Below are 27,517 nucleotides of genomic sequence, written 5' to 3'. Positions count from 1 at the left end.
ATATGGTTATATGTATGGTATGTAGTATTTTGGGTAACTAACTAAGCTTTGTGCTTATGGTTTCTATGGTTATGGTTTCAGGTACTTCTAGTTCGAAAGGGATGAGTCTGACTTGATCGCAGTGCATCCACTCATGTTTCCGCAACCTGATGATTAAGGAAAAACTACTTAGAAATTAACCAAATTACAATGTTTGAATTTGATGTTTATGGTTATGACAATGCACTTTAAATGTAATCTTTATCGAATTTCTTAATAGAAGTTAACGTTGCTGGTACATATAATAACTTATTGTTGCTTTTGGTTTTATATGGCCAATATGAAAAGAGCTATGTGAGCCTTCATGGGGATTGGTACACCGAACAAAATCAATTTATAAAGCTACTAAACAACATGTTTTAATCAATGAGTCGTAAACAAAGATCACGCGGATCATTGATGTTAAAAGTTACTATATTAAAAAATAATCAAATTGCTCTAATATAATTAAATATTTTTATTTAATAAGCTTGGTTCAAAAACTCAAAAAATGAATCTAACTAACATCTTTTTATTAAAATTCCACCTAAAACCACACCTTTTAATATGATATGTATTTAATTTATGTTTTCCCGTTTAACACCAATGATAATCTAGTCATCCCTAATAAATAAAGATATTTTTGCCACATGTCACATTCTCATTTATTTTGTCATATGTAATTTTGTGGTTATTTTAAATTAATTTTTATTCCACATGTCATTTTATGGTTTTTTTTATTTTATTAAATTCCATATAGTATTTAAATACAATAATAAATGCATATCAATTTAATTAATGAACTTTCTTTTTAATTTCAAATTATTAAATTAAAGATTTATTAATTTTCTTTATTTATTTATCTATTTGTTTAAATTTAAAAGAAAAAAATACTTTAATTTTTATAATTCAATATTTTTCACTTTTCGTATAAATTCAACTTATCAAATGTTTAAAATTTTGTATTTACTTTTTTTTAAACAAATTCATATAATACATGAGTCTCACACCTAAGGCTTAAGGGAGTGAAGTGCGGTTTAGGCCGCACTCAATGCCACATAAGCAGGAACACCACCCCCCTCTGCAGTTTAACCGCACCTCTCCCAAAAACTGTTGCAACCCCCTTTATTCTCTCTCTTTATTTATGTGTTTTTCTCTCTCTTCTCTTTTCTGTCACCTCTCTCTTTCTCAATCATGGTTTCCACTAAGTGGGATTGTTGGAGAACCACACTTTATGTGGTAAAAATGATGTGGCTCCTACGTGTCAAGGAGGAAGTGTGGTTCTTGTGGCACCACTCTCTCCATCCTAATATAAAATATACAACATACCAAAAAAAATTATAAATTTATAAAAAAGAGATAGGAAAAAAAAAAGAGTGATCAAGTGACCTATACGTGATGCTAGTTTTGGATACACAAACACCCTTGCTTCACGCACCCCTAAAAGGACCTGACTATTGCTATTGCTATTCTGCTAATGTCATGGTGGAAAAATTTAAACGTTACAATTTGATACATCATCCACGAGCAGTTAACAATCCGATTAGATTTGATTTACGAACCAGATGATCAGAGAAATCAATCACCATTTCAATCGAGTGAAGCCTCGAAAGAGCCCGTGAAATCTCAGATCATCCTGTTATTCGCCGAGCCTCAATTCGGAGAAGGAATCAACAAATGCAGAACCGACGATGAACGTCCCCGGTTGGAAACCCTAGAAGTTTCATCTCGGTTTCTCAAGGTTCGTTTTGTTATCATTATTGAATTTCAAGGGTTTAGGGTTAGGTCTAGGGTTTATATTTCGGTTCCTCAAACGTCGTTTTGCTATCATTATTGTTCCATCGTAAGATCTGTAAGTATCTCAAATTGAAGTTTCATGCGTTTTCTTATTGGTTGGATTCCATGGCTCCGTAATTTCATCCAAGCAATTAACATCCCTGCTCGTGTTCCATGTTAATTGTAGTAGAAGAATCGAAAACGAAAACAAAAAGTCATTGCCGGTGGTGAATCCGGATCATGTCAGAAATCTCAAGGGACATGAATACCTCAGATGATTCAAATATCGGGCCGGACTTATTCCAATACTACATTCGCGGTGTATCAGAGCTGCTCTCCGGAGATGATTTCTCACCTTCTTCTTCTCGATTAGTTGGAACAGAAGCAAATAAGAGCATCGCATCTAACGAGAAAACTTCTCCTGCTGGCCTTGGTTCCTTGTTTTCTAATGCTGTAGGAGATGGGCTCTCAGGTGTTGAGAAAGCAAGATTGATGTCAATGCTACGCCAAAGTGTTGTTACCCTCACAAAGGAAGTAGATGAGGTATGTTATATGTCTCAAATAACTTTCCACCATGGTTTTAATTTGATCTAGATGTTATTGGGCGAGTTTATAACTTTTTCATGAAGTGTTACACCATCACTTGATTGCTTACATAAAATTTGAAAGCAGATGTTGGGCCCTGTTTTTTCAATGCATCGGTTAAGAGCTCTTATGGGACCTACAAAGACCTGTGCAAGATTTCAAGATTCAAACTGTGAAGTTGTGACTGAAAATCATGCACCAAAGAGACTTAAGGTTTCATCTTCTTTGTCTTTGACTTTACACATGTTTTGTTTTACTCTATCACTATTCTATAAGCATTACTAATCAACTATATTGGAAAAAGGAAAAGTTACCGAATTGGTATATTAAGTGGTTGAATCATTAATGAACTTGGGCGTTTGTGGAAACAATTATATTTTCATTTATAGTTTCTTATATCACATTGCCATGTTTGTATCTTAAACTTATCAGTTTTTAGTAGCTAAGATTCCGAATTGTGAGAGTTAAAATTATATCATGAATCACAAAGTTTCCTTTTATTTGTGAAGAGCATAGATCTTTTATCGTATCACGTGGCTAAAGATGAGACAAAATTATTGTTTTAATGACTTATTTGGCCATTATGTGACATTAACTCTATCTTATTTCAATCTTACCAATTCCTCTGTCTGAATATTTTGAAATATACAGGGAACACCAAATGAACAAAAGGGTATGGGTATATCAGATAAGTCCTGTCAGAATAAGGAATGTGCAAAGTTTTCTGAAACGGACAATAATACCCAAAAAAGCAACACTAATGAATCCAAGGTTATTGAAGTTTTTATATTTCACATGTTCTTATCTGATATTTATGGTTATTAGTTGTTAATTTAATCCTTCATTTTTTCAGTCATTGTGTGGTGATTGTTTAAAACAAGCAAATGCCTCTCATGAATACATGAATGAGTCGTTTTTGGGATCAACTTCTAGAGATGATAAAGAAAATGGAGAGGTAGATATTCTGACATTTATTTGTGTATTATAGAATCCTACTTTGATTTGACCCTTTTGCCCCTCTTTCCCCCATTTTCAGGTTAATGATGATTTGCAAGTTCTTCTGGTAAACAGAGGTCCTAAGGTTGTAGAAAAGATGGAGAAACATTCTGCTGAATTATCTGCAATGGTAGAAAAAAAAATTCTGAAGTTCTGATTTTTTATTTTTTACATTTATTTTTGGCTAATTTGATGATGAATTTGTGTTTTTTTACAGCTTGGGTGCATGGAGGATAAACTTGAAGAGCTTCTTGATGTTATCATTTCCAGTTGCAGGTAAATTTTCATTTTTCAGTTTGCCATTGATTTGTTGATGGAGGGCTTTTACGTCTTTTTAAAGAAATGCTGAAAGTAAATGGTCAGCTTATCAAATGCTTATATGTTGATAGATCATATGCTATTCAGTTTATAAGCCAAGGCTGCAAAAGGTGCAAGACCTTAAATTATTAAAAAAATTATTTTATAAAAATTAAATATGACCAATATCTTAACAAAATAAGTAAGGGCAAATTACACGAATGGTCCCTATGGTTTAGGATAATTTGTATGTTTGGTCCCTAACTTATTTTTTTAACTCGGAAGGTCCTTACTGTTTGTTTTTGTTACGCGCTTGGTCCCTATCTTACCTAAAAAGACTATTTTGCCCTTGATTTTTTAATTTATTTAAATAAACACACCTCCAACCCCACCCCCGCCACCTTACCTTACCTACCCCACCATTTTTTCTATTTAAATGGTAGTCTTTTTAGGTAAGACAGGGACCAAGCGCGTAACAAAAACAAACAGTAGGGACCAAGCGCGTACCAAAAACAAACACTAGGGACCTTCCGAGTTAAAAAAATAAGTTAGGGACCATTCGTGTAATTTACTCAATAAGTAAATAACCATCAAAAATATATATTCCAAGTGTTTAAATGAAATAGTTTACTCACCAATCATCATACCATGAGTCCAAAGTAATTAATAAGTTCAAAAACTTAAGTCAAGTTCAAATATTAAATTTGTCCTCATCTTCAACGAGTTATAACCTTTAATAGAATGAAAATATTTGGATAAAACTGGGAAAAAGGGCTTTAAGTCTTAGTATGAGTTAAGATACAATAGAGTTCCAATTATTATTATTATTTTTTTCTGTTTTTTGATTTTTTGACCGATTTTAAGTGCAAGAAATAGCTACATACTTTCATTTATTTGTTTATTAGAGCATCTCCAATGGGAGCTTTTTTTGAGTTTATTACTATTTACTTTTATCTATTAAATGGTATCAGAGGAGATAACTTACTTGCTTTCTTTATTGACTAGCCAATATATATTGAGTGGTCAATATACTTTTACATTTAGTATATCTAAGCCCTCATTCTTTAGTAATATTTCATTTTACTCCTTAAATATATTTTTGTTTTAAATTATTGTTATTTGTTTACTAATTAATTCATTTTATTATATATAATGACAATTTATATAAGAAATGTAAATTTTATATTGATTTTAATAATGTTTTTAGTCTTAGCATAAGTTAACCATTGAAGATGCTCTTAGAGCATTTAGCTTTCATTGTACTTTGAAAACTCTTCTAAGTGTTTGTATTTGGATGCCATTGCTAATTAGGGAGATTTTTTAAAGGACAATGATGTAATAGGAAGAAATGAAAGTAGGATGTTATATCTTTTAGTTAACCATTTTAATAACTGTTATGGCAATTAGTCGTGTCAATTTATGATTTGGTAGAGAAACTTGTTCATTCTAAGACTTGATATTAATATTTGGATTTTATGAAAAATTTGGTTTATTCAGGCACATGACACTTTTGGAAAAGCATAAGCTACGAAAATTAATCGAAAAGTTGCCTCCAAAAAACTTGGATCGTGTTGCGGAAATTATACAACGGGGAAAGCCATCTGAAAAGCGATCTTGTGATAACATTGATGTTGATCTACAACAAGAGGTAATACAATCATGTTTTATGTTTACTTAAATGATAATATCTACTCCTTCGAAGAAAAATGGTAATATTTATAACATGGTCATCCCCAAACACAAACGCATGCACCAAGATATTGTCATCTTTGAGCAGCCCTACGTTAGTACTTCTTAGGGGTCACCCATCATAGTATTGCCCAATATAAAAAAAACGTTTTGAAATTAGAACCACACCCTCACCATTGTAAGGAATATCTCCCCCTATCCTTACCGGATATCGTGTTTTTGGGCGAACCGTCATGAGGACTTCCTATTGGGAATGTAGATTTGGTCTGCTCTTGTGTGACCTTGTTTAACCACCGACACGAGTTCAACATAATGAGGGAAAAAGTGAAATTGATGGAAGTGTGAAGAAAGTAAAAGAAATTGGTGTTCATGAGTTTCATTAAAAGAATGAAGCGAACAGAAATGGAAGGAAAACTTTCGTTTCAATTTGGAGAGAGAGAGAGAGAGAGAGAGAGAGTTCAACCAACTATAAATTGACAACTCATACAAACAATATATAAGTAAGCAAATTGAAAAAACTCTCCTAGTGTAGATATAATGAGTTTATTCATTTCAGTTTTTTTAATGAAAAAACTCAGCACTCTTATTGTCGGTGCTCTAATGGGATCTAGCACCCTCACGAATTTAAAACACGTTTTGGAAGTATAAACACACTTTTATAAGGAATGCTCCGTTCTCCTTCAAATCGACTGTATTGTTTTTGCCCAAGCACGTCTAACTATGGAGTTCTGACCTGCTTTTGCCAAGCACGTTTAACTACGGAGTTTAGATGACGCTTTAATGACTTTAAAGCGCGTCTTTGAAGGAGACGTATCCATACCCTTATAAGGAATGTTTCGTTTCGCCTTCCTCAGCTGCTCATATTATGTGGTTATGGTGCAGGATAATATAACACTATGGCGATTATACTTTTACGTTAAAGCGGTTGAAAACGCTCAAAAGCTTTGTTAGGAGTCACAGACGTTCTTATAGACTTCACGATTAAAAAGATTTTGTTGTAACGATCTAACGTTTCTTATGTTGAGGAGATTTGGGTCAAAGTAAGTCAGAGGTGTATATATAGATATCTTTGGGAAAAGTTGTACATACAACAATCGATCGATCATCCAAATGTTATGTTTAAGTGGAAGACAAGATTTGTTGTTTTTTTTGTTCCATAAATAACCACTTTATAGTTATATTATCTTTTGGGGGTTATGAATTTTGGTTACAAAGTTTTATGTTAAATTCGTTTGGATGTTGATTTTTAATTGTTACAAGTAAATCCATAATGTGGACCTCTTGACTGAGATTTTTTTTTTGAGAAGTGATTCGTACACAACATTTTTTTGCCATACACAACAATTCATGCATTATAGAGTTGTACAATACAACATTTTAAAGCACTAAGTGTTGTGTATGGAGAAAAATTGTTGTGTACGAATCAACTCCCTTTTTTTTTTTACTGGAAAGCATTTTGAGTAGGTAACAAATAATAGGGTTAAGGGGGGTGTTTGAGAGTGCTTTTCAATCTACTTATTGACTTTTTGGAAAAACTAGAAATTCTTTGGCTTTTTGGAAAAGTCAAGAATTCCTGGTTTTTTGAAAAAGTCATTTTTTGCCTAAAATGTTAGTGTTTGCCAAACATTTTTTGAACTTATTGACTTTTCAAAAAACCAATAATTTATTAAGTCATTTTGAAGAACACTCTCACACACCCATAAATGTGCAAAAATAGGAATGTACCTTTTTAACTTTTTACTATGACATTGTATTTTTCATTTATTCTTATTATAATATTCTTTATGAGAAATTAAATATTTCTTACATATTCTTCTTATTTATCTTCCTACTCATTTGATCACAATTGCCAAAATCAAAAGTGGGATTAAGAGAATCTATAGTATCCACATGTCATAATCTTATATGTATATGGGGATAATTATGAAGAAAATGTTGGAGGATATTTAATTTTTCATTCCGATATGAAAAATCTATCTACTAATGTTATCCAAAGGCCAAATTGCAAGAAAGTCATTATATTATCTCAAAATTTTGATTTTGACACAAAGTTATTTTTTTTCTTAATTATTATGTCACTATATTTACAATTTTGTTGCAATATCAACAAAGTGACCGATTTTCCTTGTTTTCTTAGTATCTATTTTTCATGAATTGTAATAAAGTCATTAAGTTTATCAAAAGTTTGATTTTGATATCGAGTTTCAAATTGCAAAAAAGTCACTATAATACTATAAACTTTCGATTTTGACATTAATTTTTTTTTCTCATTTATGTCATTACATTTACAACTTTGTTGTGATGTCAATCAATTGATTGATTCTGAAGATGTTATTGTGGTTTAGAAGTTCGATTTTGAAGCTCGATTTGTACAACAAATTAATGAGGTCGATCCAATGGATTAAACTCACTTACAAGTCAACGAAAAGGTCTGACCTGTCCTTCAGGAGGCAGGAAGCTAGTCTAACCTTGTCCCCCTCGGGATAGCGGCGGGTACGGAAGGTGCTGGCAACATTGGACAACCACTTGCTGCTCACAATGGGGTCCCTCGCCCCATGATAGTATGGCGCTCCACATGCTCGAAAGTCCCTGAAGGTCAGAGTGCGTGTCCCGATCAAAGCCACAATCTCAGCACGAAAGGCGCTCAATTTCTCATCAAGAATCTCTAGAATACCCTCCTTGACCATGCCAAAGATCACATGAGTTAGTTAAAGCATACTATGCGTAATCTCAGACGAGATGAACTCCCTCGTCTAGTCATCAAGCTACCCGTCTCTAGATCCTGAGCCCGAACCCTCTCAGCATCGAAACTGCTCCTTGGCCTGCCTCGTAATACCACCATACTGAAAATAGACCATAAAACTATCAAAAAAGCATCAATGCGCATATCGGGGAAATCATAACTACATAAGCTTCCTGGCTTCATTACAACCCTCCTTGAATCGAGTACGGATCCTCTGCTTCCAGTAGTACGAGCCCATACTACCTTCCACATCTATCTGTATTTTCCTCAAGGAGTGCCTTCACTCAACCAAATTACTTCATATCCAACAATCTCTTCACACATAAGGCTCCTAACACTAGATCTCATCTTAGGTTTTTCCTAGGGCAAACTCCACACCACTATCTGCCATCAGCTGCAGAAGGAACTCACGCTAACTTCTTCTAACTAGCTCATGAATACAGTTACATATTACAGAAACTAGATAATTCTTCGAATGAAAGGCCAAACGCTACAACAGATGGACTCAAACAAGAGCTGCGCAATAGAGCTAAACCTAACCCTATAAAATTATTTAGTCTCCATAATATGTAACTTAGCATATTTGCTTACTAATTAGCTGAAGCTAACTAAAACTCCTAAAAGCACAAAGTAGACAACATTCGAGCATCAAATAATCAGAACAAAGCATAACCTAATCAACCTTTCTATCACTGATTGATCAGTGTTAGCATGAAGATCCATAATCTCATAAAGCAGGCACACAAAGGTATCTCTCCTAGATCCTTAGCCCTAATCTAGCATGCGATTCACATATTCACAATTCAAAACATATTATAATATGTATGTGTATTTTTGGAAAACTTACTTGAGCTCGGCTGATTACATACACCACGCCCCTTTTCTCTTTTAGAAATCCCTTTTATAAAAATGTTTTTTTTTTTGAAATTTCTACCAAATCCTTAGTTTGAGTTCAGACATACCGGAGAGTGTGCCCGAATCCCTCAAGCAAAGGCTCTGATACCAACTTGAAACATCCAAAATTATGGTCCCAAAATTTTCATTTATAATAACAGGTAAAATAGTAATTCCAAACATTATTCATTCAACACAGCAAAACCATTGTATCAAGTGTTATCAAAATCAGAGTGAATATCAAATGCGGAACTCCACTGGTGTGTGCGATGCAGTTAACTCGAGCTCTTCCCCTTGGAACCGGAAGTATCTGAAACATAAACTAAATTTCGTAAGCACAAAACTTAGTGTGTTCCCCCAAAATACCACATACCATACATATCATGCAATAATGAGATACGGGCTCCGCCCACACTCATATAATAGTGAGATATGGGCCCCGCTCACACACATATAACGGTGAGATACGAGCCCTCCCTACACTCGGATAACGGGCCCCGCCCACACTCGAATAATAATAAGATACAAGTCCCGCCCACACTCATATAATGGGCCCCGCCCAATAAACATACATATACAGGTACAGACAAGTATCAAACAGACAATAAGTATAATAACATAACCAAATGAGGGTCGGCCTTGGTGCCTTAGACCCGCTGAACCCGGTGAGGTAAACTTACTTCGAATACAGAGTGACAGCTGAACAGATCCCGACTCCGAATATCGACTCTACTCAACTCCTAAACAAAAACGATTTCCTTAATTACAATTCAAAATGCCCAAAATCCCTTATATGTCAAACTTGGTCATAGACTAAAGTCAAAGTCAAAGTCTACAACCCGAGTTGACCAACACGCCGAGTTATCCTTCAACTTGCTGTGTTTCTCCATTAGACTGCAAAGTCGGGAAGAAACGGATCCAACTCGCCGAGTTTAACAATAAACTCGTCGAGTTCGCCAGAAACCCAACCTCTTTATTCAATAAGCCGACACAATCGAAACTATGAGCTTCACAACTCAGATCTCAACTAGAATGGCTTAAAAGGGGGAGGACTTAATGGGTTCAAAACCCAAACCCTTGGCTTAAAAGGGTGAGGACTTAATTATTAAGCACTAAATCACTAAAGGCATAGCCCCAAACTGCAGATATGGCCCTTAAACCTGAATGGCCACGAAAAGTTTCCAACTTTACACTCATGCATGACTAGGAGAGGCTCAAATGCTCAAAAGAAGCCAAAAGAAGGACTTAATGAATGCATGAAACCCTTAAGACCATAAAGTTTGCACCTTTATGCTAAAAGAGCTCATGAAGATCACAGATCTGAAAGAATAAACACTTGGGACGCTTTACTTCCCCCAAAACCACCCAACCGTGGATTAAAGCATACAAATCTAACCCAAGAAGAAATCTAAGCAATTATTAAGCAAGGTTAGAACTTGATACCTCAAAAACTTGGTAAATGAGCTAGAGATTCTGGATCCAAGACTCCTTCAAGCCAAGTAACTCCCAATTCCTTAGCTCCTTCAACAAGCACCAAAAATGAATACTCAAGGCTCTCCTCAAGCTCACACGCTTAACAATGGAAGACAAAACTCGATTTTAGGGTTTCTGGACAGAGGGGGGCTGGTAAGGAGGCCAACCAAGGGACTTAAGTCTTTAAATAAGGTGCAACACCCTAAAAATTAGGGTTTCCTTCCCAGCTGCCAACTCGTTGAGTTGAGATACCCAGAATCTTCGAGTTGACTCATTAAACTTCGCGGCCAAAAATAACTCGACACGCCGAGTTGAGGCTTAAAACTTGCCGAGTCTTCCAAGAAAAATATAAATAATTGGAAAAATAAATTCATACCAGAACCCAGGCGTTACACTAAGTGACCAAAAGGTGCTGAAACTCCAAGCTCACCTCCAAAACGAGACTAAGAGCGCACAAGATGGACATTAAGGTGTTGTTTGGCAGAATCTGAATTTTTAAGATCTAAATTTTTAAGATGTCTGAATTTCTAAGGGAGTCTGAAATTTTAAGATCTGAATGGTTAACATGCTGTTTGGTTGAGACCTTTGAATTTCCGTGCTGAATTATAAAAATGACCATTTACCTTTATGTTTTATTTTTTATTGAATTCAAGTTTGTTTATAAAATAACCTAATCAAGTTTTTTAAAATAATTATAAAAAAATATAAGCATCATATAAAATCCAAATTTAGCATAAATTAAATCAAACATAAATATTTTTAAATCCAAAAAATCATACTAAAGTCCAAATGAAATCCTACAAATTTAATTTGACCCCAATTGATTTGCAATCTAGTCACGGAAATTAGCTATTTATTCGTAATCCCGTCCATTGACCGTAACTTCATGTAAACAAGGTTGTAGAAACGTTTGCTCTACACCTTCAACCTTCCAACTAATCATATCATTCTTTTCTCCCATGTCTGTGATCAATTTAACAAACAAATGCATGTTTTAGCAACAATTTAAGCAATGCAAAGGTACATTTTAAACAACCATTTTAATCAATATAAAGGCACATTTTCAGCAACAATTTCAACAAAAAAAATGCACAATTCAACAAAACAAATGCATATTTCATGATAACATCAAGCATATATCTGATTTCAGCCTCAAAATTTTAGCACAACATCACCATCAAATTTGATTTCAACGAACCAAAACATAAAAACCAATCAAAACATAAAACAATCTGATTTGAACATAAAAATTGACCAAATCATACCCCATCTGAAAAAAACGACCAAAATAGCCTTAACATGTTGAATTCGATTTTTAGATGAAGAAGAAAAGAAAAATCGTTCGAGGAGGCGGTAACTTCGTTCGAGGACGCGACATCGATGTTGGTGTGCGGCGGTGTCGTTGCAGGTGGCGTCCTTGGCGAACCTGGTGAAGGGAAGAACCTCGCACATGGACCGGAGAGGAAGAGCCCGTTTGGTGAAGGTGTTCATCGATTGGTTAGGGCACAATAGGAAAACACATGTTTTTTAAAAAAAAAAATTCAAACTTGGTTTAATATCTAAAAATTTAAGAGGTAAAAAATAAGATGCAAACAAACAATCTGAATCTGTATTTTTTAGACATGCCTCTTAATTTTGCAATTAAGAGGTAAACAGACTGGGCCTAAGCGAGATCTAACAAATGACAAGGAAAGTTTGAAGCTTTATACTCACAAAAGTCCAGGAGATGCACAAAATTTCTAGATCTAAAGTTGCTTTTCTCCTCCAAGCTCCCAAAAGAAACCTTGATCTTCAAGCTTTAAGCATAAAACATGGAAAAATAAGCTACAAAGGTGAAGAGAGTCTCAAAACCCAATTAAATTATGTATCAAAAAATGGATGTTAATGTCACCTAAAAGGGTGAGCACGTCCTTTTCACTGACTTTTAAGTGAGTTTGAACCACTAGATCGACCAAAAAAGATATGTGAAGTTGGGTTCGATGGAAACCCTATATTTGAAACTCAATCCTACCACATAAGATCTTACGTGGCTTCCACATCACAGTATGGTCATTTCATTTATTGGTAAGCTGCTAGATTGATGGTAACCCGTCAACTGGGTTAGAAGCGATTTTGTAGGGATCTTCATTTATAGAAGTCTTCATTTATTTGTTGTACAAATAAATCAACCTTATAGGGGCATTCATTTATTTGTTGTACAAATCGACCTTATAAGGGTCTTAGATCGACTTTATAAGGGTCTTAGATTGACCTTGTAGTTGTCTTTATTTACTTGTTGTATAAATCGAGCTTCTAAACTACAATAGCATCTCCTGAAAGGGTGACTATGCACTTTTCGTGAACCAATAGATCGACTTTCATTAGTTTGTTGTACAAATCGAGCTTCTAAACCATAATAACATTTCATGAATCGGTGAAATCAAAATTTTATAGTAATATACCGACCTTCTTGCAAATTGAAACTCGATGTTAAAATCGAAATTAGGTAAACGTAGTGACTTTATTGCAATTTGGGAAAAGTGGTTACCGGGAGAACAGAAAGAACAATCACTTGGTTGATATTGCAACAAAATTATAAATATTGTGACATAATTGACAAAAAAATAACTCAGTGTCATAATTGAAATTTTGTGGTAATATAATAACTTTCTGGCAATTTGCCCTTATCCAAATGTATAACATTCTTCAATTCTATAATTAAACGGATTTTTTTGAAGTATGTCTTAACAAGATTATATATATATATATATATATATATATATATATATATATATATATATATATATATATATAATGCTATATTTTCATATTTTTTTAACAATACAATGTTTTAATAAAAAAAAGTGCAATGTTGTTGAAAATAAAATGTAAGAAGCTATAGTACATAGGTGAATAAAAGTTACTGTACAACGACCTTTTACAAAAAATAAAAAACAAGCAGAATGTTTTCATTTAAATTTCTATTAGGTTGCACGAAATGGGGTTATTTTTTGAGTAGATTACATGAATGGTCCCTATGTTTGGAGTAATTTGTACGTTTGGTCGTTAATTTATTTTTTAATTCGGAAGTTCTCTACAGTTTGTTTTTGTTGCGTGTTTGGTCACTGTCTTACTTAAAAAGACTATTTTTGCATTGATTTTTAATTTATTTACAATAAAAAGGGGCAGGTAAGGTAAGATAATGTGAGGTGGAAGTGGGGTTGGGGGTGTGTTTATTTAAATAAATTAAAAAAACCAAGGACAAAATAGTCTTTTTATGTAAGAAAGAGACTAAACGTGCAACAAAAACAAACAATACAAACCTTCCTAGCTAAAAAAAATAAATTAAAGACAAAACATGCGAATTACCCCAAACCATTAGGACCATTCGTGTAATTTACTTTTATATTTTTGTTTGGGGTTGGAGGTGCCGGGTACCCCCAAGATGAAGACCCTTTCTAAAGTAGTACCGCCACTTTGCTCGCTTCAACCGATCGCTCTCTCTCTCTCTCTCTCTCTCTCACACACACACACATTATCTCTCTCTCTCTCTTCATTAGTTAGTTGTACCTCATGCTTTATAACTTGTACCAAATATTGTTTGTATGTTTTTAGTTAGTGAATTAGTTTTGTATGTTTTAATGTTTTTGTTAATTAATTTTGAATGATTTTAGTTACTGTGTACTTATTTTAAAATTTAAAATTAAATGAGTTGGGAAAGATGAGTTTCTATATGTTTTGGGTTGGAAATGATGGAAGTAAGAGTAAAGAGAAAAATTGGTATGAAACTAATATGATAGTAGGTTGAGTGAATTTGGAGGGAAAGACTCCCTCCACTCTTAAAAAGATAGTTTTAATTATGTTGCAAAGTAACCTTACACGTATATATGTATACGAAGATCATCCAACTATGCAAAAGCTTTTTAAAAAAAAAACTTACTATAAATAATTTTAAAAAGCTCATCTATCTTTCATTTGTTTTATGGGTGGTGATAAACGAACTCCATAGATGGACGTGTGTGAGATCTGTCAATATTAGTTATGTAAATAGTGTGAAAGTTTATTTAAAATCATTATTGTTGTATTTATATCAAAATCGGTAAATATAATAAAATTAATATTATTTCATGATCAAAAGTATGCATATGTGGTTTAACTTTTGGTGAAATTATTTTAATGTTTTGATATTCTTAATTTCTGTTGAAATAATACTTGAATTTTGTTATTATTTAGTGATATTATTTTATTTACTTCATCCCTTTTATGCAATTGTTATGCGGTATTTTGATGTTGATGTTGATGTTTGTGTTTGTTTTGTCATGTTGTACATTTAAATGTTCTTATTAATGAGTTAAAGAATGTCTTATGAGAAATCAAATATTTTTATTTTACTTATTTATTTATTTATTTTCCTATTTAATAAATCAAGACAAATCTCAAAATTAAGAATGAAGATTATGAATGGAAATTAATGGATTTTATATATCATGATTTTATTAATTTGAATAGGAAAATAAATATAAATAAATTGTACAAATATGTTTATTTTTAGGAAAATGACTCTTGAGGGTAACTAACTGTTGAGTTTGTTTTGATTTGGTCCTTTTTTTTGTACCTAATATATAATTCAACATTTTGTTTGCGTTCACCATAACCTTTTTGTCTGGTTATCACTAGCGATAGCCGGTCAAAAGGTTATGGTGAAAACAAACAACAAGTTCGATGGTATATTGGGTACAAAAAAAGGAAAGTGACTAAATGAAAACAAACTCAATAGTTGGTTGCCCTCCTAAGTCATTTTCCTCAAAAAGTTGAATAAAATTAAAGCTGCAAAAGTATCAAAGACTTCAACCTTCTTAGGCCATAATGTATATGAAGAGCGTTTCAGAGGGGTAACTTAGTCAAAACATGGTCTATACTATGCTTACGGTGGTTAGCTGTCAACAACTCTCTGCAAAAGGATATGACTGTGTATGAGATGTATATTTATCAGCATAAACGTTTACCTCAAGGTATATTATGATGATGTGTCTGCAAAAGCTGCATGATCTTGTATATATTGATGTTGTATCTTATCCCATTAATTCGATCTTGAAGTCAAGTAAACTCAAAAATCAAAGCACTTGTGATTCTAATCATTTGTAGACTTGTCCAGAATCCATGATACGATAAATCATTTAATTGGAAATGTAAATGTAGTCATGAAATACACCTACTCAATCAAGATTGCTCTAATAAATATTCAAGTGCATTACAAAGTTGTACATGTATGAATAATGTTCTTTCGTTGGTTATGTTTTGAAGAGAAGCAAGAATGAATCTCATAAAGTAATTATTATAAGTAGGAGATGACGTGAGATTTTCTGTAAATGAGTAAATGAAAAATGACTCAGGTGGGTAACCAACTGTTGAGTTTGTTCTCATTTGGTTTATTTCCTTTATTTTGTACCCAATATACCATCGAATTTGTTTGTTTCATCATAACCATTTGACTGATTATCATAGGTGATAACCGGTCAAAAATGTTATGGTGAACACAACCAACAAGTTCGATGGTATAATGAGTACAAAAAAAGGAAATAGACTAAATGAGAACAAACTCAATAGTTAGTTACCTTTCAGAGTCATTTTCCCTTTATTTTTTTTAAATTTTATTATAATAGAATAAAAATACAAAGGAAACAAAACTAAAAGTTATAAGGTTAAATCATTTGAAAAATATTAAGATAATCTGGGTATGTTTTGTTAGAGTGATTGCAAACTCATCTTACAAATGAAAATGAAATACCACATAAATGAAATACCACATAAATCAATATCTTGAAAATGAAATACCACATAAATTAATCTCTTGAACAGTTGAAAGCTTTGTAAATGATACTTTTTTATTATATATATATATATATATATATATATATATATATATATATATATATATATATATATATATATTCAAATGTGGATTGATATCTATTGTGCGGACGTGTGAACAACGCTATTCTGTGAGAATGACAAAGAAAATATGTTGTTTGATAATGTGAATACGTTCAATCTTACATAACTATCGTCATTATCACTAATTAAATTGTTTATAAGGTTATTATAGACATTTTATTATTATTCTCATTCCGTCAGAATGTTGTGAGAATGTTTGTCACAACTAGAAATTTTGATGCTTTGTAACTACAACAATTATATCAATTATGAACCAACAATATGAAAGCATGTATGATGCTTATTCAATAACAACAAAACTTCATCAAACACTTCATTCAAGCACTACAAATAGTTAATAAAGAATTGGAAACACTTGAAATCCCGGTTTAAGTCCATTTTGGACTAGGATTCTGTTGGAATAGTGTCTAAGGCTGCAACTATATTAGGCAAGTATTTGATCCGGTTGTGCATGGTCCTTTTGGGTTGCCTTCACCATAGCAACTTGATAGGATGATTTTATAAGAGAGAGTAAATATTATTAATATATTATGGGAATAATATAATGAATAATATATTTGTTATTTGATTAATATAAGTCATAGAATTAATTAGAATTAATTTGGTGACTTAAAGAGATTAATTAAATAAAGGGGTATAAACTGTCAATTGTTTGATAGTTAAGCTTTAGACTGTAAATCCATTTGGATATGCTTTGGACGAATTCTAAGAGTGTTAGGATAGCCAAAATCGTCCAAAGGCTTATCTATGGAATGGATTTGGATAGCCTTAAGAGAAGATTATCCAATTAGGGTTTAGGTTGTAACCCTTAAGGAGTCTACAAGTATAAATAGACCCCATGGCATAGGGAATTCGTGATCTAACCTAAAGTAAGGAACCTCTGGTCGAAATTCCTCCCCTCTCCTCTCTCCTAAATCATTCTTATTGCTTTGGTGTTTGTAAGCCATTAGAGGAGTGACATTTGTGACTCTAGAAGCTCCAAGACCTCAAGATCAATAAGGAACTCAAAGGTATGATTCTAGATCTGTTTCAATGTTGTTATTTAACCTAATTAGTCATTAGAAGACTTGGATTCAAAGCATGTTTATTAGAAAGCCTAGATCCAAGCATTAGGGTTTTGCATGCGCACATAGGAAAGTTCTTATGGCTAAAACCCATCAGATTCCCTTATTGGGCCTAATGGACCAATAAGCTTCCAATTTGACTATCTTGAACTTAGAACTCTTAAATGGGCCCAAATTGGACACATATACATGAAACTTAATGTTTTGGGCCTTATTGGGTCACAACCAATTTAAATTAGTCCTAATGGGTCATAAAAATCATGCTTTGATTTAATTGGGCCAAAAATCATCTAAGTAAAGCACAAGATGGGCCTAAGGGCAAAAAGCCCAATTTTCTTCCTCTTCTCCTCTCCTTTCTTGGCCCAACAACCCAAGAGAGAAAGGGTTGACTTTAGCATTGCCACCTCACATTTACCCCTTGGATCTCCATGCATTCATCTCATATATCTATGCAAACATCCCATCAAGATCTCTCTCTTCTTCTCTCTTTTTTTCTCTCGGCCGAAACAACACAAACACACACGCATTTCACTCAAACTCTCTCAAAGAAACTCCCTTCATCCTTCATCAAATTCTCGAAATGTAGGAGGCTTTTCAAGGAAATCAAACCACAAAATTCATCATCTAAGGTATGTTGATGTTTAATCCATGATCTAGCTACTTCATTTCATCAAAAAAATCTCTTCTAAATCTAATCAAACTCGTGGACATAGTGCTCCTCTTCTCTTCGTTCGCTAAGGCTTACGAGTAATCAAAGTAGACGGAATTAGGACGTTATTCAACAGTAATCAAGGCGGAGTAATCAATAGTCATTCCATATGACGGTACAAAAGTCAGTAATCACGTATATCTTTCGACATCGAAAAACATCGGGTTTTCTGGGGAAATCAATACTATTCGTTCGGAAATTCCCTAACTATAATACAAAACACCCTTCATATATATATGGTTTGAAATCATTCATGCATCAACTTATGGATCTTCACACTTTGATAAACTAATGTCTTTTCAGAAAATATCGGATTTTCTGGGTTTTACAAACTATACAAATCATTTTATTCACAACCTTGCATATGAACTCACCAACATTTCATATGTTGACGTTTTCCAAAATAACTTGTATTCTCAGGTAACAGATAAGCGGAAGGGTAATACCAAGTATGTTAGGATGTTTTGCTTATTAAACTATCAAACAATTTATGTATGGATTTGTAATGTTAAAACAATGTACTTGATGTGAACAATTCCAGTTGTAATATATTGATGCATGATGATGTTAATGTTATGATTAATGTATATTCATTGTGATGATATTCAATTTAAGTCACGCGAGCCCTCGGACGTTTCCGCTGTCTGGTTCGGGGGTGTGACAATGTTTATTGATTCGTATTCTGTAAGAATGAGAATAAGTGAAAAACGATCCGTGAGAACAAAAATGAATACTAATTAGTAAGAATGCGTTAAAATGACAATAGTTGTGTGAGGTTGAACTTATTCACATTGCTAGACAACTTAATATCTTACTAATTCTCATAAAATAGCATTGTCCACACGTTCATACAATAATTGTCCATCCACATTATAACCTAGCTCTCTCTCTCTCTCTCTCTGTCTCTCTCTCTCTCTCTCTCTCTCTATATATATATATATATATATATATATATATATATATATATATATATGCTTAGGTTATTGTATTCAAAGTAATTATTGTGTTATTGTTTGCATAAATATGGGCCAATCATTTTACTTATTTTAAAAAGATGATTAATACATATTATTGAATTAAAAATAATCGAAAAATACCGTCTAATTTAACTAGAAGGGTATTTTAGTCTATATATATATATATATATATATATATATATATATATATATATATATATATATATATATATATATATATATAGAGAGAGAGAGAGAGAGAGAGAGAGAGAGAAAGAGAGAGAGAGAGTTCAACCAACTACAAATTGACAACTCATACAAACATTATATAAATAAGCAAATTGAAAAAACTCTCCTGAGAGAGAATTCAACCAACTATAAATTGACAACTCGTACAAACAATATATAAATAAGCAAATTGAAAAAACTCTCCTAGTGTGGAGATATAATGAGTTTATTCATTTTAGTTTTTTTAATGAAAAAACTCCACTAAGCAATCTTATTGTCGGTGCTCTAAGGGGATCTAGCACCCACACGAATTTAAAACACGTTTTTGAAGTATAAACACAGTCTTATAAGGAATGCTTCGTTTTCCTTCAAATTGATTGTATTGTTTTTGCCCAAGCACGTCTAACTATGGAGTTCTGACCTGCTTTTGCCCAAGCACGTTTAACTATGGAGTTTAGATGACGCTTTAATAACTTTAAAGCGCGTCTTTGAAGGAGATGTATCCATACCCTTATAAGGAATGTTTTGTTTCGCCTTCCTTAGCTGCTCATATTATGTGGTTATGGTGCAGGATAATATAACACTATGGCGATTATACTTTTACGTTAAAGCGGTTGAAAACGCTCGAAAGCTTTGTTAGGAGTCACAGACGGTCTTATAGCCTTCACGATTAAAAAGATTTTGTTGTAACGATCTAACGTTTCTTATGTTAAGGATGTTTGGGTCAAAGTAAGTCAGAGGTGTATATATACATATCTTTGGGAAAAGTTGTACATACAACAATCGATCGATCATCCGAATGTTATGTTTAAGTGGAAGACAAGATTTGTCGTTTTTTTTGTTCCATAAATAACCACTTTATAGTTATACTATCTTTTGGGGGTTATGAATTTTGGTTACAAAGTTTTATGTTAAAGTCGCTTGGATGTTGATTTTTAATTGTTACAAGTAAATCCATAATGTGGACCTGTTGACTGAGATTTTTTTTTTACTGGAAAGCATTTTGAGTAGGTAACAAATAATAGGGTTAAGGGGGGTGTTTGAGAGTGCTTTTCAATCAACTTATTGACTTTTTGGAAAAGCTAGAATTTCTTTGGCTTTTTGAAAAAGTCAAGAATTCCTGGTTTTTTGAAAAAGTCATTTTTTGCCTAAAATGTTAGTGTTTGCCAAACATTTTTTTAACTTATTGACTTTTCAAAAAATCAATAATTTAATAAGTCATTTTGAAGAGCACTTTCACACACCCATAAATGTGCAAAAATAGTAATGTACCTTTTTAACTTTTTTACTGTGACATTGTATTTTTCATTTATTCTTATTATAATATTCATTATGAGAAATTAAATATTTCTTACATATTCTTCTTATTTATCTTCCTGCTCATTTGATCACAAGTGCCAAAATCGAAAGTGGGATTAAGAGAATCTATAGTAACCACATGTCATAATCTTATATGTGTATGAGGATACTTATGAAGAAAATGTAGGAGAATATTTAATTTTTCATTCCGATATGAAAAATCTATCTACTAATGTTATCCAAAGGCCAAATTGAAAGAAAGTCACTATATTATCTCAAAATTTCGATTTTTACACCGAGTTATTTTTTTTCTTAATTATGTCACTATATTTACAATTTTGTTGCAGTATCAACAAAATGACCGATTCTTCTTGTTTTCGTAGTAACTATTTTTCCTGAATAGTAATAAAGTCATTAAGTTTATCAAAATTTTGATTTTGATATCGAGTTTCAAATTGCAAAAAAGTCACTATATTACTATAAAATTTCGATTTTGACATCAATATTTTTTTCTCATTTATGGCATTATATTTACAAGTTTGTTGTGATGTCAACCAATTGATTGATTTTGGAGATGTTATTGTGGTTTAAAAGTTCGATTTAGAAGCTCTATTTGTACAAAAAATTAATGAGGTCGATCCAATGGGTTAAACTCACTTACAAGTCAACGAAAAGGTCTGACCTGTCCTTCAGGAGGCAGGAAGCTAGTCTGACCTTGTCCCCCTCGGGATAGCGACGGGTACAGAAGGCGTTGGCAACATCGGCCAACCGCTTGCTGCTCTCAATGGGGTCCCTTGCCCCATGATAGTATGGCGCTCCACATGCTCGAAACTCCATGAAGGTTAGAGTGCGTGTCCCGATCAAAGCCACAATCTCAGCACGAAAGGCGCTCAATTTCTCATCAAGAATCTCTATAATACCCTCCTTGACCATGCCAAAGATCACATGAGTTAGTTAAAGCATACAATGGGTAATCTCAGACGAGATGAACTCCCTCGTCTGGTCATCAAGCTACCCGTCACCAGATCCTGAGCCTGTACCCTCCCAACATCGAAACTGCTCCCTGGCTTGCCTCGTAATACCACCATACTGAAAATAGACCATAAAACTATCAGAAAAGCATCAATGCGCATATCGGGGAAATCACAACTACATAAGCTTCCTGGCTTCATTACAACCCTTCTTGAATCGAGTACGAATCCTCCACTTCCAGTAGTACGAGCCCCACCCACACTCAGATAACGGTGAGATACTAACCCTCCCTACACTCGAATAACGGGCCCCGCCCACACTCATATAATGGTCCCCGTCCAATAAACATACATATACAGGTACATACAAGTATCACACAGACAATAAGTATAATAACATAACCAAATGAGGGTCGGCCTTGGTGCCTTAGACCCGTTGAACCCGGTGAGGTAAACTTACTTTGAATACAGAGTGACAGCTGAACAGATCCCGACTCCGAATATCGACTCTACTCAACCCCAAAACATAAACAATTTCCTTAATTACAATTAAAAATGCCCAAAATCCCTTATATGTGAAGCTTGGTCATAGACTAAAGTCAAAGTCAAAGTCAACAAGCTGAGTTAACCCAACACGCCGAGTTATCCTTAAACTTGCTGTGTTTCTCCATTAGTCTGCAAATTCGGGAAGAAACAGATCCAACTCACCGAGTTTACCAATAAACTCGTCGAGTTCGCCAGAAACCCAACCTCTTTATTCAATAAGCCGACACGATTGAAACTATGAGTTTCACAACTCAGATCTCAACTGGAATGGCTTAAAATGGGGAGGACTTAATGGGTTCAAAACCCAAACCCTTGGATTTAAAGGGTGAGGAATTAATCATTAAGAACTAAATCACTAAAGGTATAGCCCCAAACTGCAGATATGGCCCTTAAAGCTGAATGGCCATGTAAAGTTTCCAACTTTACACTCATGCATGACTAGGAGAGCCTCAAATGCTCAAAAGAAGCCAAAAGAAGTACTTAATGAATGCATGAAGCCCTTAAGACCATAAAGTTGGCACCTTTATGCTAAAAGAGCTCATGAAGATCACAGATCTGAAAGAATAAACACTTGGGACGATTTACTTCCCCCAAAACCACCCAACCATGGCTTAAAGCATACAAATCTAACCCAAGAAGAGATCTAAGCAATTATTAAGCAAGGTTAGAACTTGATACCTCAAAAACTTGGCAAATGAGCTAGCGATTCTGGATCCAAGACTCCTTCAAGCCAAGTAACTCCCAATTCCTTAGCTCCTTCAACAAGCACCAAAAATGAATACTCAAGGTTCTCGTCAAGCTCACACGCTTAACAATGGAAGGCAAAACTCGATTTTAGGGTTTCCGGACAGAAGGGGACTGGTAAGGAGGCCAACCAAGGGACTTAAGTCTTTAAATAATGTGCAACACCCTAAAAATTAGGGTTTCCTTCCCAGCTGCCAACTCGTCGAGTTGAGATACCCCGAATCATCGAGTTGACTCATTAAACTTCGCGGCCAAAAATAACTCGACACGCCGAGTAGAGGCTTACAACCCGCCGAGTCTTCCAAGAAAAATATAAATAATTGGAAAAATAAATTCATACCAGAACCCAGGCGTTACACTAAGTGACCAAAAGGAGCTGGAGTCCTGAAAACTCCAAGCTCACCTCCAAAACGGGACTAAAGGCGCACAAGATGGACATTAAGGTGTTGTTTGGTAGAATCTGAATTTTTAAGATCTAAATTTTTAAGATGTCTGAATTTCTAAGAGAGTCTGAAATTTTAAGATCTGAATGGTTAACATGCTGTTTGGTTGAGACCTTTGAATTTCTGTGCTGAATTATAAAAATGACCATTTTACCTTTCTGTTTTATTTTTTTTTTGTTGAATTCAAGTTTGTTTATAAAATAACATAATCAAGTTTTTTAAAATAATTATATAAAAATATAAACATCATATAAAATCTAAAATTAGCATAAATTAAAATTAAACACAAACCTAAATCAAACATAAATATTTTTAAATCCAAAAAATCTTACTAAAGTCCAAATGAAATCCCACAAATTTAATTTGACCCCAATTGATTTGCAATCTGGTCACGGAAATTAGCTATTTATTCGTAATCCCGTCCATTGACCGTAACTTCATGTAAACATGGTTGTAGAAACATTTGCTCTACACCTTCAACCTTCCAACTAATCATATCATTCTTTTCTCCCATGTCTGTGATCAATTCAACAAACAAATGCATGTTTTAGCAACAATTTAAGCAATGCAAAGGTACATTTTAAACAACCATTTTAATCAATATAAAGGCACATTTTCAGCAAAAATTTCAACAAAAAATGCACAATTCAGCAAAACAAATGCATATTTCATGATAACATCAAGCATATATTTGATTTCAACATCAATATTTTAGCACAACATCAACAACAAATCTGATTTCAGCGAACCAAAACATAAAAACCAACCAAAACATAAAACAATCTGATTTGAACATAAAAATTGACTAAATCAAACCCCATCTGAAAAAAACGACCAAAACAGCCTTAACATGTTAAGTTCGATTTTCAGATGAAGAAGAAAAGAAAAATCGTTCGAGGAGGCGGTAACTTCATTCGAGGAGGCGGCATCGGTGTTGGGGTGCTGCGGTGTCATTGCAGGTGGCGTCCTTGGAGACCGTGGGGAAGGGAAGAACCTCGCACATGGACTGGAGAGGAAGAGCCCGTTTGGTGAAGGTGTTCGTCGATTGGTTAGGGCACAATAGGAAAACGCATGTTTTTTTAAAATTCAAACTTGGTTTAATATCTAAAAATTTAAGAGGCATTTAGAACTTTAAGAGGTAAAAAATAAGATGCAAACAAACAATCAGAATCTGAATTTTTAAGACATGCCTCTTAATTTTGCAATTAAGAGGTAAACAAATTGGGCCTAAGCGAGATCTAACAAATGACAAGGATAGTTTGAAGCTTTATACTCACAAAACTCCAGGAGATGCACAAACTTTCTAGATCTAAAGTTGCTCTTCTCCTCCAAGCACCCAAAAGAAACCTCGATCTTCGAGCTTTAAGCATAGAACATGGAAAAATAAGCTTCAAAGGTGAAGATAGGCTCAAATCAAGTTAGAGGAGGCTAGTGTTTCGTGGGGTCTCTTTAGGGAGTGATGGAGGTTGACAATGAGCTAACCCAGGGGTTAGTGGTGCTTAAATAGCTTCCAAAACCCTAAAAGCCTTTCAACCCATGGGCCGAGAGCGTCGTGCCCCATTGCGAATAAATTTAATTTTCAGATTTCAGGTTTTATCCAATTGATCTAATTCAAAACCCAATTAAGTTATGTATCAGAAAATGGATGTGAATGTCACCTAAAAGGGTGAGCACGTCCTTTTCACTGACTTTTAAGTGAGTTTGGACCACTAGATCGACCAAAAAAGATATGTGAAGTTGGGTTCGATGGAAACCCTATATTTGAAACTCAATCCTACCACATAAGATCTTACGTGGCTTCCACATCACAGTATGGTCATTTCATTTATTTGGTAAGCTGCTAGATTGATGGTAACCCGTCAACTGGGTTAGAAGCGATTTTGTAGGGATCTTCATTTATAGAAGTCTTCATTTATTTGTTGTACAAATAAATCAACCTTATAGGGGCATTCATTTATTTGTTGTACAAATCGACCTTATAAGGCTCTTAGATCGACCTTGTAGTTGTCTTTATTTACTTGTTGTATAAATCGAGTTTCTAAACTACAATACCATCTCTTGAAAGGGTGACTATGCATTTTCGTGAACCAATAGATTGACTTTCATTAGTTTGTTGTACAAATCGAGCTTCTAAACCATAATAACATTTCATGAATCGGTAAAATCGAACTTTTATAGTAATATATCGACTTTCTTGCAAATTGAAACTCGATGTTAAAATCGAAATTAGGTAAACATAGTGACTTTATTGCAATTTGGGAAAAGTGGTTACCAGGAGAACAGAAAGAACAATCATTTGGTTGATATTGCAACAAAATTATAAATATTGTGACATAATTGAGAAAAAAATAACTCAGTGTCATAATTGAAATTTTGTGGTAATATAATAACTTTCTTGCAATTTTCCCTTATCCAAATGTATAACATTCTTCAATTCTATAATTGAACGGATTTTTTTTGAAGTATGTCTTAACAAGATTATATATATATATATATATATATATATATATATATATATATATATATATATATATATATATATGTTCATATTTTTTAAAAATACAATGTTTTAATAAAAAAAGTGCTTATAGTGTAATGTTGTAGTTGAAAAGAAAATGTAAGAAGTTATAGTACATAGGTGAATTAAAGTTATGTACAACGACCTTTGACAATAAATAAAAAACAAGCATAATGTTTTCATTTAAATTTCTATTAGGTTGCACGAAATGGGGTTATTTTTTGAGTAAATTACACGAATGGTCCCTATGTTTGGAGTAATTTGTACGTTTGGTCCTTAACTTATTTTTTAACTCGGAAGTTCTCTACAGTTTGTTTTTGTTGCGTGTTTGGTCACTGTCTTACTTAAGGTAAGGTAAGATAATGTGAGGTGGAAGTGGGGTTGGGGGTGTGTTTATTTAAATAAATTAAAAAAACCAAGGACAAAATAGTCTTTTCATGTAAGAAAGAGACAAAACATGCAACAAAAACAAACAGTACAAACCTTCCTAGATAAAGAGTAAAATACACAAATCGTCCATGGGACAAGTGCCAAATTGCACGTTCAGTCCCTATTTTTAAAAATTAACTCGGACCGTCCCTCAGGCATTTGAATACTACCCGCCCAGTACCTGTTGTCGTTAAACGTTAGATTTCTCCGTTTGGGTGCCCCACGTGCCCTGCACGCAGGGGTATTTTTGTCATTTCATGTCTCGTGCCCCTAATAGAGTCGTTGCCCCTCCCCTGCTTTCATTTATCTTCGTCACCCTTCTTCCCTATTACTTCTTCCCCCTTTCGTTCTTCGATTTCCCTTCTCCAACCAACAAAAATGGCAATTAGATGCAATTGTGGAGCTGAAGCTATGATTCATACCTCATGGAGCAAGAACAACCCTGGAAAACGTTACTATGCTTGTTCTGACCCGGTTAATTTCGATTTCTTGATATATCTAACCTAATCTCCTAATTTCTCCTATTTTCTATAAATTTTAGCATTGCTAAATTTTTCTACATGGTATTTTGTAGGCTCGTGGTTGCAAGTTCATTGGTTGGGTGGTGGAGGATCAGAAATGTGCTTGTATGAACATAAGGATGAAGCTTGAACAACAAAATTTGAAACTGAAGTTGTATCTAGCTATTAGCTGGTTTCTGTTTGTGTCAATTCTAGTGTACAACGTATAGGATAAGTTGTTAGACCAAAGTTGGATGTATCAGTTTAAATGTTAATGAAAATTGGGTGTTTTTTTGGATGTATCAGTTTAAATGTTAATGAAAAGTGAGTGTTTTTTTGGTAATTGCCAAACATGTATTCAAACCAAAGTTGGATGTATCAGTTTGCATGTATTTAGACCAAAGTTGGTAACTGCCAAACATATATTCAGACCAAAGTATTCTTACTAAAACAACAATTTATGTCATATCATTAAGTCATCAAACCATTAAAACATGCATCCATACATTAACAACCTAATTAATCATGAAGTCATTCAAACCGTTACAAACATTAAGTCATCAAACCATTACAACTATCAAAGTTAAAGAAGTAGCACAACATTAGTTCAAACTGAAATTATAGACCCAAAATACATGACATAACATTGTTTCAAGGACATCAAAAGCATTTGCATTCAAAAGACAAGAAAGTAATACACAAACA

The 27,517-nt window shown here is 33.7% G+C and overlaps 1 protein-coding gene across 4 annotated transcripts; it reads left to right on the top strand.

The window, feature by feature from the left end:
- Positions 1-1,417: 1,417 nt before the first annotated feature.
- On the top strand, positions 1,418-18,780 carry LOC111904744 (uncharacterized). Of its 4 annotated transcripts, none has more exons than XM_052769468.1 (9): positions 1,418-1,759; positions 1,982-2,337; positions 2,467-2,592; positions 3,031-3,150; positions 3,233-3,334; positions 3,416-3,505; positions 3,593-3,651; positions 5,170-5,320; positions 18,599-18,780. In XM_052769468.1, exons 2-9 carry the CDS (start codon positions 2,035-2,037, stop codon positions 18,707-18,709), a joined length of 1,062 nt encoding a protein of 353 aa, XP_052625428.1. In that variant the 5' UTR covers positions 1,418-1,759; positions 1,982-2,034; the 3' UTR covers positions 18,710-18,780. The 4 variants fall into 4 exon arrangements, with proteins under 4 accessions (XP_052625428.1, XP_023756240.1, XP_023756239.1 ...); XM_023900472.3 differs by lacking the exon at positions 18,599-18,780 and adding an exon at positions 11,791-14,182 and having other exon boundaries at positions 1,985-2,337; XM_023900471.3 differs by lacking the exon at positions 18,599-18,780 and adding an exon at positions 11,791-14,182 and having other exon boundaries at positions 1,419-1,759.
- Positions 18,781-27,517: the final 8,737 nt, after the last annotated feature.

Source organism: Lactuca sativa, chromosome 3 (assembly GCF_002870075.4).
Source record: "Lactuca sativa cultivar Salinas chromosome 3, Lsat_Salinas_v11, whole genome shotgun sequence".
Taxonomy (NCBI): domain Eukaryota; kingdom Viridiplantae; phylum Streptophyta; class Magnoliopsida; order Asterales; family Asteraceae; genus Lactuca; species Lactuca sativa.
Note: the sequence above shows the minus strand (reverse complement) of the source record. Positions and strands in the feature narration are given on the sequence as shown.

Bases quoted from the DNA above. Each gene is read 5' to 3' on its own strand.
- LOC111904744 (XM_023900472.3), top strand. From the start codon at position 2,035: ATGTCAGAAATCTCAAGGGACATGAATACCTCAGATGATTCAAATATC. The intron at 2,593-3,030 runs GTTTCATCTTCT...TGAAATATACAG, and splicing joins ATGCACCAAAGAGACTTAAG to GGAACACCAAATGAACAAAA. The intron at 3,151-3,232 runs GTTATTGAAGTT...TCATTTTTTCAG, and splicing joins GCAACACTAATGAATCCAAG to TCATTGTGTGGTGATTGTTT.